A 25,087-nucleotide genomic window follows, 5' to 3' on the forward strand; every position below is an offset into this window, starting at 1 on the left:
CTACAGAAGGCATCTCTGCCAGCACACAGCACTCATGAATCAACAGCACACGCCAACAGTTTGCAGCAAACTATACACAACTACAAACCACCGGCCAGGCACGCGGAAACGCTGACGGCGCCCCAGACGGTAGCGCTATGTTGTGTTCTAGCGGCGATCACGCGAAAGAGGACCACCCTCTCCTATGGCTGGCCGCCGCGCTCAGCACACCTCCCCTTCTAGCCACCCTAGCATCGTCTCGGCCGCGCCGTGAAAGGAGGCGTGCTGGTATTTCATGCCGCCGCAGGGCGGCGCGCACGTCAGTACTGAAATCTGTCGAGAACACCCGCCGACCGCCGGCGCCGCACGTTTCGTCGCTTGCACGTGTTCTCGCAACGTCTGCGGCAGGGGCGTAGCCAAGGGGGGGCGGCCCGTAATTTTTCAATTTTGCATGTGTATATATACACGCACAGATACAAACGCACGCTCGAACATACATAAAGTATGGTTGAACCCCCCCGAAAAAAATTTCTGGCTACGCCCCTGGTCTGCGGCGTGCCGATTTGAACTTGTTCGGTATCGGTACGTACCGATGTGACCATGCCACAGTAACGACAGTGGTGTGTAAACAGCAAAGACACTGCTTTGCACCTGGATGCATTGTAAGAGTGTGTCAAAATAAATGTCTTGCTTGTACAAATAGACCTTGGTTTTCGATGCGCAAGTCATAAAAGTTAGGGGTGTGCGAATATTCGAGTTTCGAATTCCAATTGAATAATGCCTAACTGAATAATTCGATTCGACTTTCGAATAGCTAGTATTCAAAGTCTCGAATAATTCGACAGGACGAATATATAAAACGCGACAAAGGTGCAACTTGGCTAGGGTGTGAGTGGATAAAACTAACGCTAACATCGGTACAGTAGGCCTTTCGTTAAAACTTTCACCGATATCCTGGTACAAAAGCGAGCACATGTTTATTTCAAAGGCAATCATGTCATTTGCACACGTAAAAAAAAAAGAAACATGAGAAAACTGTCAAGCTCTTCACAACTTCGCCTCTGAAACGAAGGCATGCACTTTCCTTGCCTAGTTCGGTCGCGTATGCCGCAGGCGACGTATTACATTCCGACTTCGGCCCACGAAACCCTCGGTGATTGGATTCATATATGAAAATTTGTTCCCGCTGTGCAGTCGTCACTGCCGCACCGCACCCCTCATTCAAGAACTCCCATCGCTTCGGTGCGTAGTTGAAACACTGCTGTGAACGAGCGCCCGAAGATTGTTGGGCCCCGAGTATGCATCGAGATAAAGCAGTATTGTGCGACCACAGATGGAGCACAATTGAAGCCGTATTCCGCGACCATAGGGAAAAAAACTAGCTACCGTACCCCCTTTTTTTAGCAGTTGAGAGGGCCCCTGCTAACTGGAGTGACGGCTCTTCTATATCAACATGCCTGCGCGCCCAGAAAAGCAGAATAAAAATACTCTTCCGAACAAGCGCGTAATAAAGCTACCACCAACCCGTAGCGTCCCTGATTTTTCCTTTGTCTTGCAGTAACTGGCGGTACTAGTTTCATGTAAATATACGTACTATTCAATATTTTTCGCCACTATTCGATTCGAATTCGATTCGAGATGAAATTTCACTATTCGCACGCCCCTACTAAAATAACGCATTCAAGTATGGTTGCTGATACCTTTACCTGCATTGAGACGTCACGAAGAACACTATGGCATCAAAGTGAAAACTGCACGGACGTTGTTTTGGTGTCAAGCTCACGGCAAGTTATTCATTTGATTCCCTATCTTCCAGCGCTTCGGGGTGCGAGTGGCAAACCTGGCTGATATACGAGGAAGTAAATTCAAAACATTAGTTTTCAGTGCCAATACACGCTTTGCAGCGAGCCGCCAGAAATGTGCCAGCTAGCCTTTGTTATAATCCGCATGGTAGCGTGAAATGCTGCAACGAAAAGCGGCTGCTACGTGCGCGCGGGCATCTCTTGAGCCGACAGCAGCGCCGCCGCATCTGGATGAATTCTCGCTCCCTCTCCGGCGCGCCGATGCTGACACCTCTCCTTCTAGCCACCATAGCGTTGGTTCGCGTAGGATTTGTGCGCGTTGTATCTGTTCCCAGTGAAGTCCAAATGGTGACGAGCCATTTTGATTATGAAAGCGCACGACAAAGGAAGGCTATTTTGCACAGTGAATATAGCTGCGTTGTGTCTTTTTCGTGGCGATGCTTGTGACCGTGAGTAGCCCGATGGAATATCTTCAGCTGCACGTCGATCAGGAAAAGTTACTACGGGTCGAAAACGGGAAGATATCCGGATCTCGAAGAAAACTTTGCAGACTTTCTTAAGCAACTCAGCGTATAATGACTTTGTCAAGGCAACAGCACGCGACCGAGGCGTATCCAGAAGTTATCTTAGAGCCAGCAAGACAGGCTCACAGAAGAAAACGAACTGCCAGGACAATAAATTTTACATTCTTTGAAGGAAAATTGTGCTTGTCTCTTAATTTTTTTTCTAATCGTCAACATAGGAGCGTGTTACAGTTTTATCATTAAAATGTGGTAGCAAATATCTTCACGAGCATTTTTATTTTCGAACACACGAAATCGCGTGCTCGTAAGATTCGTGTAAATGCTCTGGTTGAAGGCATTGATTTTATCTAGATGAGCCAAATAAATACTTTTTCTTGTCTTTTTGCCCCCATTGTAAGTCTATTCCATTCAGTGTTTTCAAGTAACATATTTGGATGCACTTGGCATGTTAGCATGTCTCTTTTTGAGGGCACTTCTGATAAGCCGAACTCCTGATAAGACGAACAGATGACCGCGGTCCCTTCGAGTTCGTCTTAACGGGAGTCTACTGTATACCCAAATTAAATGCATTTAGGCCCTACAGAACGGACGTTGGAGGGCTTGCATCGAACTCGATGTCGTGTGATGCTCGCTTGTACTTGCGAGTTCTAGCATGCCGAAATAACTGAAACTTGTTTTGCACTGTACCCGCAGTTCACTTTGATGAGCTACCTACTTTTCGGAAGCGTGGACTAGCAAAAGAAGCTTTCCAGGTCCTTGATTTTCAGGAAACTGCGCCTCGATACAAGTGACAAGGGGTTCTATTGTGGTTTATGCACATTCTCTTGCGGACAGCTTTCTTTGCACTACCTAGTTAGGGCCAGGGCTGCGGTGAGGGCACCGGTGGTAGTGTTTTTCACAATGCCGGGCAGAGTCTGACGTCTGTGTAGTGGGCAAAGTTCGGACATCATGGCCGTGACATCAGTTTAGTCACCCGGGTAATAAATGTTTGTTTGTTTTGAGCCTTCTGTTCCCACATATAGGCTACAATTGGCTTGGAAAAGCCACTGTAGTGTTTTCCGTGTGCGAAAACATACAACGCACCCGACAATTTATAATGTTTGAAATATTACCTGACAATTGCAAATGAGTTCTGTGGAATCCCGCAGGGTGGCGGAAGGGTTAAGAAAAGGAAAATAGAAAAACACCCGTTTGTTGCACAAACCACAAGGCTTCGTGCTACAAGCGGGTGGTCTATTTTCCCTTTCTTAAACCTTCCACCACCTTGCGGAATTCTGTAGAACTCATTTGCAATACTATGTGTACATGTGCTTCAAGTTGTCGATGAATTCGCCCTCGCACTGCCAATTGCAAGCTTCCTTGTTCTTTCCGGGGCAGTCACTGCCCCGGAAAAGCGTTGGTCCCGGGTTCGAACCCCGGACCAGGACAAATTTTTTGGCAAGGTAGAAGCTTTCTTTCTGAGAAATCTATTCTTGTGGCTTCGTGCTACAAACGGGTGGTTGTCTATTTTCCCCTTCGTTACCTGACAATCCCTTTAATGATTGACTGAGAGAGCACGATAATAGCATTGGAAAAAAGTTTGAACAGCTCTCACGCTCTGTGGGAATCAGTGTTATGTGAAGCAGATAGCAAGGAGCCGGCAATGGCGCATTATTGAGCCAGGTGTGATGAGGTGAGTTAATGGTCTAACGTCAGCAGTTGCGTTTGAGCACAGATACCAATTTCATCATTACCAACTAGCCTGATAAAATTGCCTGTTAATCAAAGAGAGAAGCATGCTCCAGCACTCTGATGTGACATCATAACCAGTGTTCATAGGTGCTTTCCTGCGAGGTCGAGAAACACGAATGTATAAGTGACAGGGTCACTTATACATTGTTTAATAGTGAATACTTACATTGTTTAATACTTACATTGTTTTAATAATGAATTGCAAACACTGCACAACTAAAGGCCACATTAGCCAGTACTGGCCAACATTAGGCAACATGTGCCAACATTAGCTAGTGCAAGAAAACACTGACAGTCACACAGTGCTGTGTAGTTCCAGACAACTGTTAGTGAACACTATCAAGCGTTAGCTGAGATGATCTACCACTGGCCCAAAGGACCAAGCTTTAGCCAACGCCAGGAGAGAGTGAAGTTGAGAGCGTGATGGAATCCTGTCTGGCTGGGAGTGCACATGTTGACACCACCGTTGGACGCCATTGATGAGATAATATGCGTCATGCGCAAGGGAAACCCTGGGATTTTTTAGTGTATGTCTCTTCATTTGCTTAATATAGCAAATAATGATAAGATATAAATTTGTTACAGTCTCAGTTTGCGAAACATGTTACTTCTGGCACAGTGCTTATTGTGCCAGAAATAACGTGTTTAGTAAACTTAGGCACCAACTTGCCCAGGAACAAGTTTTTCTACATTATAGCTACATTTCAAAAGTGCAAAAATAGCATGATATTCGTTTGTGATGCAAGTCAAGTGGTCTTGTCCACGAGGCGAAATTGTTCATGTTATTCTGTCGTGTCTGCAATACCTTTGCTTATGCCATGTCCATTGTTTCAATGCAAAAACGCTGGATTAGTTGTGTTAATGCCGAAAATTGTTGTTCTACGCGTGTCCACGGACGTGATCCGCCAGAGCCCAACAGTGTACAGCTTCACTGTAATGGGGCTGCCAGGCAGGGCCGTAACTATTGGGGGGGTTGGGGGGGTTCTGACACCCCCCGAAATTTTTGCATGCTTGAACCTTTCGAATGACACTAAAATATGCCTTCACAGCAACGACTAGTTGCCAAAGCTAGCCATTCTACTCACAAACACCCCCCGAAAAATATTTCTGGGTACGGCCCTGGTGCCAGAATACCTTCTTGAGGCATACCCGCTATAATTGCTCGTGAATTGGAGGTGCGATTGTTGATGAGCACCACCTGCTGCCAATGCATTAAGTAAGATTCGATTGTAGAAAAACACCCCAAGAGTCGTGGTGGTTGCATTTCTTTAACTCTGTAGCATTATTTATGGTATTGAAAGCTTTTGAGTAATCTTTAAGACCTACTCCAGGTTAGCTAAACAGTGATACTAGGCACCGTTAATATAAAAAATAATGATAGAGGATATATGCTCTGTACATGTCTTTTATTTTGTTGCACCTCTATGACGTCGAAGGGTGTGTGGATATATAACGAAGTGCTTGTTCTGAAATAAACTAGTAGTTGCGAGGTCAGCAATTGTCATGTTTTGTGTCCTTTTCTTAGTCCTAGTCCCGTGCACTGCTTCACTTACACAGAATGATGAAAACGGTTGGTAGTTAGCGCTCCTTCGTCTCTTACCTGGTTCTTTTTTCATGTCTCAGACTTTGTGCCAGAAACATGGTAATCACATCTTACTAAACAGGAAGCTCTGATGTGTCCTTCTGTTGCAGGGAAGGCCATGTACACATAATGTCCTGCCTTTTGGATATATCCCCAGATGCATGGAACACCAGCAGCAGGAACAAGAGAACACCACTTCATACAGCTGGTATGTCTCTGTGATGAACACGCTGTAAGGTTAAACAGCAGTACCAAGCTAAATGTGAGCATCGGGGCAAAGGTTAGGAAGTACTGACAGACCACGAAATTATCACTGCAGCAATATGTTGCTTAGCACAACTTGCACTACGGCAATATACTGCTACACAGCAATATACCACTACAGCAATATTTACAGCAACTTCTTGCTACCGGAAGGAAATCATCGGCTACACGTTTCTGCATACGCGATGGGCTAATATGCAAAAAGAACTATCCTACAACCGCTTGTGATATCTTCTGGTTGTCCCAAAGAACGTCCACGTTTCTATCTTGCGAGCTATGCATGACGATCCAACATCCTGTCATTTAGGAGCAGCAAGAACTCTTTGCTGTCTTCAAGAAAGGCCTGACTGGCCCAAGATGTGTCAGATGACACAACAGTATGTGTCTAGCTGCAATGAGTGTCATCATCACAAGCGTCCTACAAGTACTCCTCCTGGTCAACTACCTGCTGTGCCACTTTCACGAACTCCATTCGAGCAAGTTGGCATCAACCTTCTCTATCCCTTTCTGCGCTCCGGTGAGGGAAATCGTTGAATCATCGTCTGCTGATCACTTGACACGCTACTGTGAAACTGCTGTTATAGGTTCGGCTACTGCAGCCGATGTGTGTCTCTTCGTGGTACCCTTCGTGATTCTCCAGCACGGACCTCCCAAAGTTATCGGTGATTGGGGGCGACAGTTCACTGCAGACATGGTTGAAGAAATACCTTGCCTATGTGCCACAAGTTTTAGACTCTACACCATCATCCACAAACAAACAGTCTTGTGGAATGCACCAATAGAACTCGCACGAACGTGCTATCCTTAAGAAAGGGAAAATAGACAACCACCCATGTGTAGCACGAAGCCACAAGGAAATCCATACGGATTTCTCAGAAAATAAAGCCTCTTAGTTGCCGAAAAATTCGTCCTGGTCCAGGGCTCGAACCCGGGACTAACGCGTTTTCGGGGCAGTCGCTCTACCAATTTAGCCAACCAGGAAGCTAGCAGTTGGCAGCGCGAGGGCGAATTCATCAACAACTCGAAGCAACTAGACACATATTGAAAATCAGTCCTGCAGAACTGTTCTGTTCTGTTGTCTATTTTTTGGGGGTGTGCAAATATTCGAAATTTCGAATATTTTTCTAATAGTGTTTGCTATTCGATTCGATTCGCACTGGAATTTTACTATTCGAACTATTCGAACTTCCCCAAAACAAATACAGTCAACGTCTGATTGAAAGTGCCCCTTCAGATTTTTAATATGCTTCACCTCATTACACTCTCGTATTGCGGCAAAGCTGCCTTTCAAGCTCCGCTACGGTCTAACTTTGCCAAGACACACTCAACGTCCGATTGGAAGTGGTCTCTAGAGTTTCAATATGCTTCACCTCATCACACCCCCGTATTGCGGCAAAGCTGCCTTTCAAGCTGCGCTACGGTCGCAAATTAACTCAAGAAAACGCTGGTTCCAACATGGAGATGAAAGATGTGGCAGAGGTGGGGGCTCAAATAATGCTGGTTTGGACCTAAAATTTATGCAGGAAGTCCGAAAAACTGGACGCCGAAGCTTTTTAGCATCCAAAATTCCAGATGTTCTTATATATCGCCATCTACGAGGCAGATTTAGAACTCCGGACTTCGCACTTTGGACAAGGGGAGCACACCCTTGTCCGCCATATCAGTTGGGCTTCCACAGAAGGTGAAAGAGGAGGAGAGGCTGAGGAAATCGCATCTTTGCCTATCACGTGTAAAGTGTTGTCGGCAACACTTTGGTTGCACCAAATCATGTACATAACTAGAACTGGCCCTCTACATTGCCTCATTCTTGATAAGACAACTATGAAACACCACCCCACCAGTGCTTCATCAACATAGCGAAAAGAAACACTTTCATGTTGCTATCTCATAAGAGTATGCTTAGGAATCCTCTCTAACTTTTTTTCTGCAATTTCGCTTCAAAGTATTCGAAAAATATTCTAGAAATATTCTAGAAATATTCGAAAAATATTCGATTCGATTCGCCATCACACTTCAATATTCGAATTCGCTTCGCACCAAAAATTTTGCTATTCGCACAGCTCTACTATTTTTCCTTTCTTAACCTTCTGCGACCTTGCGGGATTCCGCAGAACTGATTTTCAATATGCTACCCTTGTATGTCACATCAGACCACATGAACTGAGACGGTGTTTCGATGTTCATCACCTATGCATTTAACACTGCACAACATGAAACTACCGGCTGCAGTCCCTGCTTTCTTCTTTATGCTCGCCTGCCTTGTTATACACTCCATACGATCTTCCCATTTTTGGATCACAGTGAGCTCTGCATATCTGAGACCATGCGTCGTGCAGAAGCTTGACATCTTGCAAATAAGTGCACTCTTGCTTCACAAGGTCGCTCGAAGGCACTTTTCAACTGCTGACAATGACAAGTCGGATGTAACCCTGGTGACCTAGAAAAAGTGGGTGATGCAAAAACTGCTGGACCTTATGTTGTTATAGAGTGCATAAGCGAACTGACTTACCACTGAACGAGACTCAATGCCAATGGCTGACGGTCTGCAAAGACTGAACTTACGCATGTTGCGCATTTGAAGCTGTTTAACCCTTAGGAAACTAACTCACTTTGTAGGCTTCGTCAGCTTGGTGGGCATTGTTACAGCCATGCATAGTGTAGGTATGTGCATTTAGGTATAGTGGGACAGGGATAACGGAGGTGAAGAGGAAGCCATCAGTCTGCATAGCGGTGCGGAACGTCAGTGCGCACTCAAGACCACTGTGACTGCTGCAGTGTTGCATTTCAATAAGCCTCCTTATGTGGACGTAACAATATCGGTGAACGCCTGCTGTATCAAATTTGATACGAATTATGTTTTTGATATGGACCATTCTTTCCTCTAACTTTTTAGGAATGTGTTGTGTCCCAAAAGCAAATGAACGAGATATTGTCACATGGTTGTGAAAGTTAAGAAGGCTGCAGCAAGCCTGCGAAATACAAAACTCTTTATTTGGGCGAACTTGTGCCTGGAAAATGTAAACTCAAAATACAAGCGATACACATTGTGCACTGATAGTGGCGAGAACAGTCGTCAGCCGTCGAGTAATCTGATCATCGCCGGAACGCATCGTCTTTTATACATCAGTCATCGAACCTTCCAGCTTTATCGCTGGTGCTCACGTAAGCTCTCAAATAAACTTGGCTATTCGCGTCCTGCACGTAATCCTAACAAAATGATCCCAAACAATTGCATAGCTTCTCAAACATTGCAGCGTGGTCTGCGTCGAGCGTTGTAAACAGTGTTTGTGGGTGGAAACCGAGTACATCAAAACGAAGCAATAAACACATATGGCCATGCTGCCCTCTGAAAAAGCATCGGTTTAAACAGAACATGGACTTCAAAACGTGCATGCAATACAAAAGAACAATAATAAAGTAAGCAGAAACAAGAGCCCTTGGGTTCCTTAATGCGGTCGTGCGCTGTGCCGATGAGAGTTCATAATGCCATCTGGGATAACCTCATATAGTTTAGAGTGCCACTACATCGAAGCACCTTGCATGACCCGAAGTATGGCCAAAGAAGTTTTTCACTGAGTCCATGTCGGCGTATTGCTGTCCAGACCCAGACCCATACACGGTTGCCAGGCTGGTATTCTACGTGGCGTCGTCGAAGGTTGTAACGACAGCTATTGGTCTTTTGCTGGCTGTGGATGTGCAGGCGGGCGAGTTGTCTGGCTTCTTCAGCACGCTGAAGGTAGATGGTGATAGCAAGGTTTTCTCTGTCGATGACGTTGGGTAGCAAGGCGTCGAGCGTCATTGCCGGGTTCCTTCTGTAGACCAACTTGTATGGCGTCATCCGAGTCGTTTTTTGCATGGCCGTGTTGTGTGCAAAGGTCATGTATGGAAGGATGGCATCCCACGTCTTGTGTTCAACATCGACGTAGATGGCCAGCATGTCGGCGATGGTCTTATTTAGATGCTCGGTGAGGCCATTGGTCTCTGGGTAGTAAGCAGTGGTCCGGCGGTGGCTTGTCTGGCTGTATCCCAAGATCGCCTGAGTTAGGTAGGCAGTAAAGGCCGTACCTTTGTCGGTGATGAGGGCCTCAATGGCGCCATGACAAAGGGTGATGTTCTCAGTGAAGAACTTGGCTACCTCGGCGGCACTGCCTTTGGCAGGGTCCTTGTTTCAGTGTAGCAGGTGAGGTAGTCAGTAGCTACGACTGTCCATTTATTTCTGGAAGTTGACGTTGGCAATGTCCCCAGTATTTGGGAATGGCCCCAGCAATTCGGTCAAACTTGTGCTCAGAAAATGAAAACTCAAAATACGAGCGATACACGCTGTGCACTGATAGTGGCGAGAACAGTTGTCAGCCATCAAGTAATCTGATCATCACTGGAATGCATCGTCTTTTATACATCAGTCATCGAACCTTCCAGCATTATTGCTGGTGCTCGCGTAAGCTCTTGAATAAACTTGGCTATTCGCGTCCTGCGTGTAATCTTAACAGAACGATCTCAAACAATCGCAAAGCTTCTCAAACATTGCGGCGCGGTCTGCATCAAGTGTTGCAAACAGTGGGTGAAACCCAAATACACCAAAACAAAGCAATAAACACATGTGGTAATGTATCATTTTTTTATAGCCATTTCTGTAGGCGGGCTTTGTGGGGATATATATGTATATATTTGTGTGTGTACCAGTGGAGGGAGAGGAGTTCACCTCCTCCACTTATTAACTTGTTAATATGCCACTGAGCACAGAATAGGAGCAGTTGATTGGATGTAATTAGGCTTACACAGCAACGGTAGCTGAGCATGAGACCTTTCCTGTTGTTAATTTAATAATGTCTCTAAGCAAATGATGTGTGCACCTTTCAGCTAAAAGACAAATGCAGCCTCCAATGTTCTCAGCACATTGCAAGTGGCTTTACCAGCATAAATTGTTTTTTTCCGAAGATGAATTTGTAGACAAGAAAACCTTGGCCTTTATGAAAGCGCCCCTTTTTGAAAGAAAACCTGAGTTGGCACTCTCACACAGTGCTGTTGGGAGTTTGTTTACATTGTAGCTGCGTGCATTCTGTCTCATTTCATGTGGAATTTTTGCTGTCTGGCAGCTTGCTTGCCATCTCTTCCATCCTTGTTCCTCATTCCCTCGCACTGCATGTTTTACTCTTCCTAGTCGCTCGTGCACAGCTGTGTGTTTTCTCTTGGCACTGTGCTGAATGGTAGTGCGTTTGCTCCCCGTTGTTTCTCACGGTGTTCATGCTGGAGACACTTTGTCTCACTCATGCTGCATTGGCCATCGTGCTGCATTTTAGCTGCAGCTTGTGGGTGTTTGTGCGAATGGTACGCAGTACCTTTACCAAGAGAGTGCCCAACAAAGGACACCCTTTTGGCAGCAGTCAAATTCACAAAAGCAAGAAAATAACGTCTTAAAAGTAAGTCCATTGTGCCTGCTTTTGAAATCGTCAAATAAAGTAGCACAAAGATTATATCACTCATCAACAGCAAGACCTTCTGCAACTTCATCCTGAAGGTACGCGTCAAGTGTAAAAGAAGTCACCCTGCCTGGAGATCTGTGTGCATATGACAGAGAAGCATTTGTCAGGGAAACGGCTAGCATAGGCTAGTTTATGCCTGCACGAGGTGGGCAAAAGCAGGTGTTAAGCTGGGCTTGCTGGAAAGTTTGAGCTTAGGACAAACAGCACAAGGATGGGACAAGAAAGATGCACTCACATTTGTGAACATTCTTGCCCTATCCTCATGCAGTTCTCCCAAAGTACAAAGTGGGTGGTATGTCTGGTCTCCCCAGTTTCTCAGGTTAGAAATCTGTAAACAAAAATACATCTGTCTAGTTCTTTCCGATGTCCCACTTGACACCGTATAAATGCAACCCCTGTAAACAACATTGTGCAAAGGCGTGCATGGCAGCATGCAGTTGCTCCCACAGGCAAGCCCATGACTTTCAATGTTTGAATCAGCCCTCCATGAGAGCATCTGGTGCTGGCCTCTACTGAACTTGAATTACCACAGAAAAAAATATATATTTAACACCACTATGCAAATTTGTGTGTGTGTCACACAACAGCCACTTGTGTTACCTATGTTATGTGCAATGCAGAAACACGGAGTCCTGTTTCCCTGCTATGTGCATGATTAAATGGTTGCAGTTGTTACTGAATAACAATTTTCACATGTAAGAACCACACTGTTTACTGTTGACAGCTTTACATGGCCAGTTGCAATGCGTGAAGCTGCTTCTAAAGAGGGGCCACTATCCACCAGATGTAGCTGACAACTGTGGCACTACACCTTTCATGGATGCTGCGAGTGCAGATCAGGTGGCCATACTGGACTGCTTGGCAGAGCTCCAAAAGGTACGCCTTTCTACACAGCCACATCATTGTTTGTATGCTAAGTTGCGCTGCCTGTTTATAACATTTTGTGTAGCATAGTCTAGAGCTCAACTACAATGAACATTCTTAATGCTCATTGTTAACCCAAGTGAAAGTCTGTTTGAACTAAGCAGCTTGCTATACTCAAAGCTGGAATGGGAAAGAGGCACCCAGTTGCTTCAATATGCTACAGTTCCAACACCAATACCCCTAGAAGTGAAGGGAGATGTAAACCGTTACATTCATTCTGTTCTCAAACACTGAGGTCACCAAGTTACAGTTTAGGAAAGCGTTAGTTAGTTTATTTAATATGTTTCATAAATGTAATATGTTTGCTTTGCCAAATATTTGGAGAGAGCCAGAACATAGTGCTCATCTGTCATCCTCCTCTGAACAGTTTTTTTCTTTGATATATGTCTTTATCCAGTGGCGTAACTAATGGGGGGCAGGGGTGTACAAGTGCCCCGGGCGCCACTGGGGAGGGGGAGCCGAGCTGAGACCGCCCGACATGCGCTCGGGGACTTTCTGAGGACACAAACGGGGCGCTAGTGCCCCGCGCCTCATGGAAAAGTCGCCCCTACAGGTTCGAAACCAGCGGGGGCATGCCCCCACACTGTTCCAACACCCCCTTCCTCGCCTTCTTCTTCCCTGCAGGTACCACCCGTGAGGTTAGAGACTCCTCTGACTAGTTAAATGGTGATCCTTTCCTTCAACAAACAAAACACAAGCTTCTGGAAGCCTGTGGCTTCCGACATTTAATTTGTCGGCGCTTTGTCTGCGTAAGCAGCACTGCCTTTTTGCGTCTGGTCCAGCGTATCTGTTGTGTTGGTGGTAGCGGCTCTGGTGCAGCAGCAGTCGAAGAAGACTGGCGGTGACCGACACGCCGACGGGGACGCCGACCAGCCACAAACACGTGCGTTTGGTGCAAAGCACCAAAGAAGAACACCTACACACTACGACTTCTCTTCACACACTCTTTATTTACAAGTCGCCACGATGCGCCTAGCGGTGTGGAAGTGACGTGGATACCAGACACGCCCCCTGGCATCCGTACAGAACAAAACAACATCGAAACCGAAACTGCGAGAAACTTGAACACAACAACCATCCCCTCCTCGAAAAGACAAGTGTTCTGAACATTCACTTATACACTCTATATATTATTATCAGAATTGCAAACAATAGAATCAGAACAAGAAATCTGAATATGGCACACAGAAATTCACACCCCACAAGAATCTGCTATGACACTGAACTATGTGACATAGTCCTCAAAACGATGCAGCTTCTGATGCTTCCGCTTAGAGCAGCGCCTTTGTGTAGAAGCGGGTGACTGTATCCTGGTCACCTGTACTCTGATGTGAAACATCAAGAGTGGTAGGAAATTGTGATGGCTCTGAACGAGCGTTGAAGTCTGCGTCCTCATCGCCTGAGCTCGCAGCATGAGCTTCGACAGGACTTTGTGGACCAGAGTCCGGTTCGACGGCCTGAGCCGTATTAGAAGGTTTGATGGGAACCGTTGTGTTGGGTGTATTTGCACCAGATACACCTGCTGGGAAGTCCTCCCCCCTTGGTGAAGAAAGTGTTCCACACGCTGAATGTTGAGGTACAGGTGGGTCAGGCCTGACTGGCGGATGCATCGCCGAAGTGGATTGAAGCACAGGCGCATACACAGCGACAGGCATGGCTGGCAGATGCATTTCGGAAGTACACTGAAGCACAGGCACACGCACGCACAGGGTACACGGCACCAGGTGAAGCACAGACATTAGCTGGTCGATCAGGCATTGACGAAAAAGATGTCTTTGAAACCGAAGGTGAAGTTGGTGAAGCAAGAATGGTCGACACACTCGATGAAGCAGATGGCGTTGGAGCCGACGTCAGTGAAGCAGGCATCGTCCCATTTGGTACCGGAAGAGTTGTCTTGGATTTCGAAGAATAACACTGCATTGTAGCACTGCAGATGGTGATGCCGAACAATCGAATGGCATCAAGGCCAAGAAGAGATCGGCCACATGGTGTTATGAAGAATGTTATCGGAGCCTTCATTCGGGCGTACGTAACATTGGAATGATCCCTTTGAATACGATTGCAGTATGGTAGACGAGCGTGCCAACTGAATGTCCGGAAATGACTGCTGAAAGTCGTCGGCGATGATTAAGGAGACTGAAGCGCCAGTGTCCACTAAAAAAGACAAGGGCACAGTGCCCACTGAAGCTGTAACGCATGGCTTGGAAGAAGTATGGAGACCATCTACGTTTAGAACCGTGACCGTATTGGTCTGGCCAGTGCTCGAAGGGGCAGAAGAAGGAATTGCTTCAGGAAAATTTGCAGGACGGAAAGTTGCATAGGGACTGAAAATGTCTGGTTTTTCCGCACGCAAGACAAGTGCGGTTCCTAGCTGGGCACTGCAGAAAATTTGCCAAATGTCGAGCAGAACCGCAACGAAAGCAACGTGCGGTGGAATTCTGCGAGGAAAACTGAGAACGCAAGCTAAAAGCTCGGTGTTGTTCCTGAAAGACTGAATTTGACGAACTGGGGTCGCCATTTTGACGGCTTCTTCGCCCTCGCGAAGCAGGGGGCCGCCATGTTGACCGCTGTGCCGAGACGGTACAGTGTTCTAGAAGTTTGTAGTGCACTTCATGTCGCCGCCGATAGGCGGCGCGGCTCGCAGCATCACCTTAGAGTGCCTCGATGCGCTCGTTCGCCTCCGCTCCGCGGGTTGCAGGGCGCGGCTAGCGCGCGTTGCTGTTTTGCGCACAAGAAAAGTCAAAGTTACAGTGCGCAACTCACGGAAGTTCTTTTGATGCAAGTTTTCTGTGTGGCGTGAAATAAGTTACTGTCATTGTGACTGATTTACGGAGGGCGGGCGATGTTTTAAGCGGCTATTGCATAGATGAATGCTCCTCCACGCAGCCGCTGCAATAACAGGGTGTGTAGTTGGGGGCGTTAGTTTTTTTTTTTTTTTTTTGTCCTGCTGATCGATACGATTTTCAATGCACTTTTCGCTTCTGTAGCGATCATAGCGATTTCACTCCCGCCTTTTGAGCCCCACTATGCCGAATATAAACAACGCCTCATTTTTTAATTATTTTTTTTCGCGCATATATGAGCTGGTCTGTCTAACTAACCCACTTAATGTTCTTGTTTTTTTCGTGAATCAATAATGGGCGGAATCATTCGGTGTAATAAATGTATCCGCACCGTACTCTTAAAAAATTTTTTATTTGCAGACGTAGATCGTACAAGGTTACCAAAACTGCAGTTGGACTCGCATGCCCAATGAAAAAAACAGTATTTATACATAGTTATTATGAGTACATAACAAGTAACATGCATCACGTGCGTACACATATTTTTATTGTACCGTAGAATTGCACCAGTTCTTTAGCAGCGCAGATAAAACAGGACACGAAGAAACACTCGACAGCGTCACGCACTGACAAGCTGATTTTATTTACACAAAACCCTGCTTATGTATGCGCAAATGTTTGCCATATCACAGTATGGATTAACAATGCAGAAATTGTCACTCGTGGTCGAACAATAAACAGATGCAACAAACGTGTACGAACATCGGCTAATCGACTACGAAAATGAAAAATAAAGAACAGCAAGAAACGCCGGCGATGCTTGCAGTCGACAGCCGACGACAACGTCAATCTACCAGGCACTAGGGGCATCCCAAAGAGAACCCAATCCCTTTGGACCTCCCCCGCTTCCTAATGAGAGCTACTTCAGCCCCCCTCTACATCTCCTTTTTCTGTACGTCTCTATCCAGCCCGTTTCATCCGTCAGTATAGTTCTGTGCTTAGGACTTCGATAGCGAAACACGCAGCGACGTACCGGCGTCCTTTATTATTTTTTTAGAAGTACCCCTGACCCCCCCCCCCCCATTTTACTAAAGCACGAGCATGGTTTTGTTGTCACCGCCCTCACGTGTTTTCTTGCTTTTATTGTTGTCACACTTGACTCTGCGGTCACTCCTAGCTTCGTTGGGTCCAGCTGTTTTTTGTTGTCAAACGCTGCCCCAGAAATTTTTCTGCACGTACGCTGCATGCTCTATGTGCACGACCATCTGAGGCTGTAAAAAAGCGCGTACCTCCCGTCCAGATGCATTTTAACAAGGTACGAGTTCGAGCTAGTTGGTACTCCATGATCAACACTTCTTGCGCAAAATTTTCTAAGACGACGGACGAAACAGACATGGACGGGCGCAAACTTCCAACTGAATTTATATTAACATGTGCCCTAAATATATACAAATATGACTATGACAAAACAAAAACACCAATGCCACAGGTGTGCAGTGTGTCAGCGCGCATCAGCTACTCACTCCCCCAAAATGTAGTGACCCTTCCAAGAAAGCCATTTCCTTCTGTGTCAATGAAACTGACGTCATGCTCACGCAGTTGCTGCCCTCCCGTTGCATTTTGGCTGCCTCCACAATCTCTCGCGTGCGCTGATCCCTGTCATGAAAAACAGCAGTACACTGTTGATACAACGGTTTGCACCCACACTCGTGGCAATGAATGGCCAAATTTCCATCCCTGCCCCCGTCCACCCTGTTCGCGTGCTCACGCAGGCGGTGGTTTAGACACCGACCTGTTTGCCCAATGTAAGGTCGTCCACACGAGAGTGGCAACCCGTGACGCAACCCGTGACGCACGGGTGGCGTCACGGGTTGAACGGCGCTAACATGGTGGAGAGGGTGAAGCGAGAGAGAGGTGACACGTATAGACATGTTTCAACGCGTACGTTAGGCGCGCGTCAGGTTCATTGCGCGTGAACCGACGAGTCGGCGGTGTAGCGAGCGGCGGTCGTGGTAGCGGCAGGTGTTGCAGGCGAACGGACGAGGCGGCAGCTGCGGGCGCTGCGGCGAGCGCGCGGCAGGCGAGGGAGAGAGTGAGGACAGCGCGCACTGCGAGGGGAGTGTGACGTCAATGCGCAGCTGCAGTGTGACCTACTTGGCACCGCTCCAACACCTGCGGCGAGGGGAGCGCGTTGCGGCACGTTCGTACGGATGCACGGAGGGACAGCACAGGCTAGTCAAAGAGCTGCTTCGCATCTAAAAAACGCGCTCAAGCCGCCAGCTTCCCGTCTTAAGAGCAAGGTTCCGTGAAGCAAGGTGGCATCACGTGATCGTGATGTAGCATGTCGACTGCAGCGCCCGTGTCTCCAATGGTGGGACTCGTGCACAATAGCACGAAAGAGATACAGGAAGCAGAACTGCAATGGCAAATTATCCTATTATGATCACATTCGTGCCATTATTACTGTGAACTGAGCTTTAACAAGCGAGATAATTGCAAAAAACTGAAGGATAGATACATGTACTAACGCCCCTACCTGTTTCTCGTTGTGATCACAAACGCAGTCCGGCCGTGATTTGCCGAGAGCTATTCATCTTGATATCTTTCTCGTTCGTTTCGTTTTGTTATTTTGCTTCTACCGTGAACACGGTGGCAATAACAGCAGCCAGGTGTGGCCTGACCTCGGTGATGTTGACACAGTTTATACGATCGAGCCTCGCAGCTATTCTTCGTCGGATTTCCCACACGTTCTGCCGCTATCCCGCCGAGAACTATGGGGCTTTGATGGTTTTGATCTCATGGTACATTTCTGCTCACTGGTACCCTCCCTCCTGCTCGTAGGATGCGTGCCGCATTCCACGGGTGGATTGAGTGGCCCTGCATGGCCCTGCTTTGCCGCGGCTCTCTTCGCGGTGGTGCGCCTCTGCTCGAGTTCTTTAAAAGGAAAACGCCTTTAATAAAAATGAGAAATGTAATACGTGAGAACATAAGCAGTATTTGGCAATTGGACGCCTCGCATGCCGTCGATGAAAACGGCGCTTCGCTCTCCGTCGGTTCGAGCCAGGCTTCGTACGCAGAAGGAGCCGCCGCGAGAGCAAGGGGGATCATTGCACATTCACTGAAATGCAATCCTGCTTCCATGTTGAGACCTTTGCTGCGAGGTTCTAAGTCTGCAACCACAGCTGAGAGCAATCAGATTCGTGACGGCATCGCTTCAGCACTGAGTCTGGGGTGAGAGAAATTGAGTAAGAGATATTTGGTCTTCGCTTATAGGCCTGACTGGCTGCCCAGGCGGCGCTGCGAAAACGGTGCTAAAAAGCGCCCCCTACGATAAGTTCTTTGGTTTCGAGTAGTCAGACTGGCGGCCGCATGCAGCACTAAGCTCAGATGCGCAATGGAGCCGCCGCTGTCGGTTGTGCTGCGCTTTGGATCTCGGCCAATTTCTGGCGTGGCTGAGCTCTTCAGGCCAAGCAATCTGCGTAAACGCAAGAAGCTCGTCAACGTCAAGTATGTTTACGACGTGCAGGAGATTGAAGGAACCATTTCGGCGCGCTGCAACTCGCAAGTGCAGCGAATCTCATACGGCGTTGAACTCGAGTTAAGTTTTACGAGGCATGCTCGCGCGATTAACGACAGTGCATAAACGAAAAGATTGCTGTTAAGAAAGCCGAAATGATTTGCATTACACGACGAAACGGAATCAAGAAAGGTCCAGTGACGAAGGCTAGCCGTCGGCGGCCCGAATGAGCGCATTCGCGCCGTGTGCCGTTTTCTGCCGCATTCAGTCGCAAACACACTTTTTCTCCATGCACGGTCGTAATTTTCAACATTTGCTTCTAGGGAATTCGTCAAATTCTGTCAGCGTGCGGTGGCGGTCGAGAAGCGACGGCGCGCAATGTTTACAGCCGGCCGCTGGAAGCAGCCGGCTGTAAGCTGCCGGAAAAATCGTAGGCACATACGCAGGGTGACTCATGGCATCGTTTTTCTCGTTTCCCACGAAATGCCGGCTGCATATCCTCGTGATCGCCGTCGGCAGCCACAGCGTGCCGTCTGGACTGCACACAGGGAATATATACATATATAAACGCGTGTACGCGCGTACGAAAAGTAATCAGCACGTTACGTTGCAAACCACGTTTTGCTCGCGTACTCACTTCACGCGTCGGACGGCACGTATCCAGCGGTTCCGTCGCTCCACTTCGTACGGCTTTCAGGGGAACCAGTAAAACCGCACATTAGGATCCTTACCCCCATGTTCGAGGCAATTAACCACGCAACAATAACGGCGGCGACCGCGCTTCGGGACCGCGCGCTGCTCAGAGCCGTCGCCCAGACCACCTGCTTTCGGCACGGTTTGTTGAAGCAGGGATCGCTCGTCAAACATGTCAGACTGCAGGCATAGCGGACAAGTTCCTGCGTACGTTTTAAGCACTTTTTGAGCCTGAAAACGAGGCGCAAAATTAAGTAAAACGCTCAAAGCAACTGAGAACTGCGTAACTCGCCGGTCGGCGTCCATTTTTGACTACCCAAGCAACTTCAGCGCACGCCACCAGGCTCCGCCACAGTACTCAAAACTCCAGCGCGTCAGCCCTATGGCCTTATCTCCTAGAGCTGTGCACGGGCCGTATTTCCGAGCCCGGCCCGGGCCCGCTGGCTTTGTCGAAGGCCCGCCCGAGCCCGACGGCAAAAGGCTGCGAGCCCGCCCGGCCCGGCCCGACGTACGAAAACACAATCCCGGGCCCGGCCCGGCTTTTTGAAGGTTCGCTGCGAAAACAAAACACCGTTTTCCGGTAATTTGGCATTTTATTGAGCATAACAAATATGATCAAACGACACGCGACGAACAGTCTCTATTACACAGATTACAAATTGTCGTGCAAAAAGAGCAAGCAGTTCAGCGATTCCGGCTTCAACGAAGTGCGGCGCTTTTGCATTATGTAGCCCGCCGAACTGAAGGTACGTTCGCTGCTTGCGCTCGTCGCCGGAATTGCTAATATCTTTTTTGCCAGCCTGGCAAGCTTGACATATCTCTGCTGCTTGTTTTTCCAGAAGACTAAAACTTCAGATGGACAGGAGGGCGATTCCATAGAGAGATAATCGGAGAGCTCATCTTTTGTAACTGCTACATTCTCACCACTGTCGCTCCACTCGCTAAACAACTGCAAGCATTGCTTTTTTGTGGCAGGTTCTTCCTCACAATTCCCGCTCATTCTCTACATTTCGGGCTTGAGTCCCCTAGTGAAAATGTGTAACTGGGAATCCAACTGGTTTCAACTGGTTCCAGTTCAAATGGTTTAAGGAACACATTTCCAGTACCTAACTGGTCCCAGATGCCAAATGGTCCCAGTTGCCTACTGGTTCCAGTTGCCTACTGGTTCCGGTTGCCTACTGGTTCCAGTTGCCTACTGGTTCCAGTTGCCTTCTGGTTCCAGTTGCCTACTGGTTCCAGATGCCATCTGGGACTTGTCTCCACCGATGTAATCATACTCCACTCAGCTCAAGTACACTTGAACTTGTGGATTATTGTGATAACACCTAAGACATTCGAAAGAAGCATTTAAGGTTTTAATATATATTTATTGAAACCAATAAATTACATTTCAAAATAAGCTTGCGGAAAAAAAAATGTTCTTAATGCCGGACTGCGCACAACCTCCCTTTCTCTTCGGCGCTCAGCCTTCACACTATCCTGGATTTTTTCAGACTGCACATTGGTCAAGTTGGTTGCTGCCGCCAGCGCTTCATTTTTTGTTGAGCGGGCCCAATGGGCAAGGGTCGCTGAAAAATAAAGAGTTCATACCTTGTTAAACAGATTAAAAGTATTAGTAATAATAATTCACCACAAGGTATATACACAGCAGACCAACCTCCAACGACGTTGACCTTCTCCGGGGTCAGTGCGGGTTTGGGGTCTTCGCCGAGGTTCCTTTTGCGTGGGTGCACATTCAGTGCAAAGATTTCCTCCGCTCGGCTTTCATGCAGTGCTGTATTTTCTCAACCAATATACTGGTGAAGTTTCGGGCTGCGCAGCTGATGAATCTGTGCCATTCACCCGTGACCAATGAAACAGCGTTGCTGCAAAATAAGAGGTAACATGTTTCATGCATGTCTCAGAACAGTCATATCAATTTATAGATATACACAGCAGACCTACCTTCTAACAATTCACACGACAAACAGTGTCTACAGAGATCATGCGCTGCATCTATTCCGAATTTTTAGAAGTCGAGTTTATATATCATCAGCAAAAAATAATAAAAAAACACCATTATTTTCACTCGAATTCATATGCCTACACATGCAACAGGTTCAGAAATATTCATTTAGAGTGCAAATACGGGCCCTTAGCGCTTTCTTTGAACGTCGCGGACAGAGTTACGAGTACACTTCATAGTTATTTAGCATGCCGTTCAAAGCACAAGTATTGCACGGCACTCATTTTCTGTGATGCTCCCAAACAAATGGCAGCAAGTTTGCGAGCACTCCGCACAAACCCATAAACAAACTTAGCTAGAGCAGTATAGAAAGCATTTGTTTACAATGCAACGTTCCATCGTCTCAACACTCAAAGCACTCTGCCTGCATTATATCTACATCTTCTCTAGGATACTGAACAACTAGCACTCGAAGCATAAATGGTATAATTACCTTCAAACGGCTGCATCGCTGACAATTGGCAGGCAGCATTCCGCACACAATGGGTCCATATATCCGTCTTGTCACAGGCGTAAACACTTGTCCGGCGTTTGCCTGAAGTCAAAGAGCTGCCGAACACTAATTCGACAAAGTCAAATTTACGCACGCCATGACTGCACGTTCCTTTTGAAAAACAGCACAACTAAGCAGCGCGACCACGGACCACCGAGCGCTCGGTAGCTAGCCCTCGTCCCATGTGGTGTACGAAACTAGCATCGCTGTTTTTCTAAATTTTATGTCTTTGTTATCCAGTTTCTTTCTTCCATTAAATATTGCCGAATTGGCACGAAATAATTCATTTCAGTTTATTTTATATGTAATCTTTATGCTTGATTACTTTACTGCTTCGTTCAATGTTTGAGCCTATGAGATACGGGACTAATGTGACGGCAGTCGATGTAGAGAGGCTGCGTTTGTGCAACGGTTTGTGGGTGGGTTTGTGTCGGCAGCATGTCGGCAGTCTCAGCTGTGGTAGCTTTCGGCACTGGCACTAGCTACTCCATTTTTCGTTCTCGTACGGAAGTAACCGCTGTGCTGCACACAAGACTATTAAGCATGGCATGCTCCCAGCGAGACGACGGCAATATTAACACCCCCACGTCAATTGGGCCCGCCTCGGTTGCGCGTATTGTCACCGTGATGGACGTAAAAAGATTGACAACAGCTTTTTAATGTTAGTTGAATGTACCGATGCTAAAACAAGCGTACGCTTGTGTGCACTGTGTTGCGCATTTGCGCAACGGAATAATCCACGATAATATGATTTTAAAAAATACATATATATCAGGTGAGGTTAAGGCTGTATATATTAATGTAACGGGGGTTTAAACAACACGAAGAGGACGACGTCTAAACAAGAAAAGATAATTCATTCGCAAACCATGAGATGCTATTTTCTTATTCTCTCATTGTCCTAGGAATATTACTAGGCCAGTGATGGTACCCTTCTGCGAATAGGACACAAAAAGCTCTTAGATAAAACCCATTTACTCAAGTGCGCATGCTGCGTATGCGTTCAATTATCTTTCTTCTTTCACTTTGAAGAACCGTACAACCAGGACAACTGGTCGCACTTCCAGTTAGGGCGCAACTGGGACCACTTGCTTCCAATTTAACTGGTTATGGTTTCCAACTGGGATCAGCTTCTTCCAGTTCAACTGGTCATGGTTCCCGTTGGTGGCCAGTTGAGCTGTAACTGGAACCAGCTGCTAACTGGGACCAGTTGCAACTGGAATTAACTGGGACCAGTTGAGTTGTAACTGGGACCAGCTGCTAACTGGGACCAGTTGCAACTGGAATTAACTGGGACCAGTTGCAACTGGAATTAACTGGGACCAGTTGAGTTGTAACTGGGACCAGCTGCTAACTGGGACCAGTTGCAACTGGAATCAACTGGGACCAGTTGTTTCCCAACTGGAACCATTTGGTCCCAGTTGATACCAGTTGAAACCAGTTGGATTCCCAGTTACTCATTTTCACCTGGGTCGGGCTTTGCGCCGGGCCCGAGCCCGGCCCGATAAAACTCCAAGTAGCCCGAGCCCGGCCCGGGCCCGAAATGAAATTACGTCGGCCCGCCCGAGCCCGGCCCGCGGGCCGGGTCGGGCTCGGGCTTTCGGGCTACCCGGAGCCCGTGCACACCTCTATTATCTCCACCAATAACTTGTCTTTTCACACCCAACCTGCATGCATTCTTCAGTGCCCATGCTCATTCCACCTGAACTTCATATTTCTCGTTAGCGTACCTTTAAGGTTCCTAACTGACTGCGTATCGGAGGCCCAAGCAGGAAAGTTACACCTGAAAAAGATTTATACGCTCATGTTTTACCCACTACCTCGGGGGGGAAGGCGGATCACTAACATCAACTTCTCTGTCGGCTTCAGTGAGGCGGTAAGCTACAATCACACTTCATTTTCTGCTAATAGAGCTCAAGATATTGCGTTTGATCTTTCATGTAAGCGGGTTATGGTGGCTACCTGAGATGGTATCAGCGTCATCTAAAACACAAACACAAAAAAAAGGCTAATGTTTCAAACGGATAATCTTGGTATTTGAAATAACTTTCCCTATCATATATGGGTCATTTCTGAAGGCGATTTGGCGCCACCATTCCAACAACATACAGTGGAACCCCGATTATACGACTTTGAGGGGACCACGCAAAACCGTCATATAATCCAGGCGTCGTATAATCGAAAAACTAAAAATATTGGCAGTGGCAGTCAGCTTTGCCCAAAAAAGGGGAACAGACAGCCTCAATAGCCCATGACACGACCTTGAGGTTCTCCAAGGATGGTAAACCAAATTATTTTTGAAAATGGCAGCTAATGGCAGCATTACTTAGTTAAATGAGGCGTGAGCGAGTCGTTATCCTTAACTTTAAAATATCGAATCCAACGCGCATCTTTCTACCGATAAATCGAGTCTGAAAAGTGCCTGCACGTGAAAACGAAACCGAAACCGCTTCGGCAACAGCCTCCCGTCAGTAGAGTGAGACAGTGTAATCACCGTCACATAATGGCGACGGAGCACGAGTTTGCGTCGGATGCTGTCGTTAGGGTCCCTAGAATATTGGCTAGTCTGTCGTCCGCGGAGGAGAGCGAGCACGCTTACCGAATGATGCGGGCGGTGGCGCTTCGAGCAGTCCTCATGTAAAGTCACTGGAACGGGAAAAGTACCGCGACCGTCGTGCGCGCCGCCATATTTGGTCCAGCGCGGCCGAAGCTGCGGCGGTGCGGTGTTGATTTCACGTGGAGTAACGCATGTTTTACGCATTGCGTGCGCTTTTGGAGCCCCGAATGAAGCATACCGTTGTTCTCTGACTGATTAGGAAAGAAATAGCGGCAATTTTAACTTGCCTACATGCGCCCGCACGCGTACAAACGCGATAAAAAAAAATGCGAACTGCGGGGCATCTACGCGCTCGGCTGTCTGCATTTACTAAATGCGAAGCATTTCTTAGCGAATTTCTGTGACTTTGTACGTATCTATCTATCTATCTATCTATCTATCTATCTATCTATCTATCCACCCCCGACTTTGTGCTGTCCTGGCCGCTTCGTTAATGGGAAGTAGACCACATTTGGAATGGCATAACATGACTGTATGCCGAATTTAAATTAAGGTGATAACATGGAAATAATGACATGCATGCCATGTACGGCATGATTTACATGCCACGCTCATGGTTCGCTCGCGGCCGCTTCGATAGCTTGATACACAACAATTGATTGGTATGGCATGACATAAGTGACTGGTTATAACGTGCAAATCATGACAGACATGCCACGTAAAACATGATTTACACGACATGCTTTCGGG

The 25,087-nt window shown here is 47.2% G+C and overlaps 1 protein-coding gene across 2 annotated transcripts in view; it reads left to right on the forward strand.

Moving 5' to 3' along the window:
- The window catches only part of LOC119397025 (ankyrin repeat domain-containing protein 16), a 115,698-nt gene that overhangs the window by 39,813 nt on the left and 50,798 nt on the right, over positions 1-25,087 (forward strand). For both annotated transcript variants that reach the window (XM_049417304.1, XM_037664450.2), the window contains 2 exons: positions 5,729-5,826; positions 12,090-12,241. In XM_049417304.1, the coding sequence (XP_049273261.1) occupies positions 5,729-5,826; positions 12,090-12,241 (250 nt within the window). The remainder of the gene's footprint in view (positions 1-5,728; positions 5,827-12,089; positions 12,242-25,087) is intronic.

Source organism: Rhipicephalus sanguineus, chromosome 6 (assembly GCF_013339695.2).
Source record: "Rhipicephalus sanguineus isolate Rsan-2018 chromosome 6, BIME_Rsan_1.4, whole genome shotgun sequence".
In the NCBI taxonomy this organism is placed as follows: domain Eukaryota; kingdom Metazoa; phylum Arthropoda; class Arachnida; order Ixodida; family Ixodidae; genus Rhipicephalus; species Rhipicephalus sanguineus.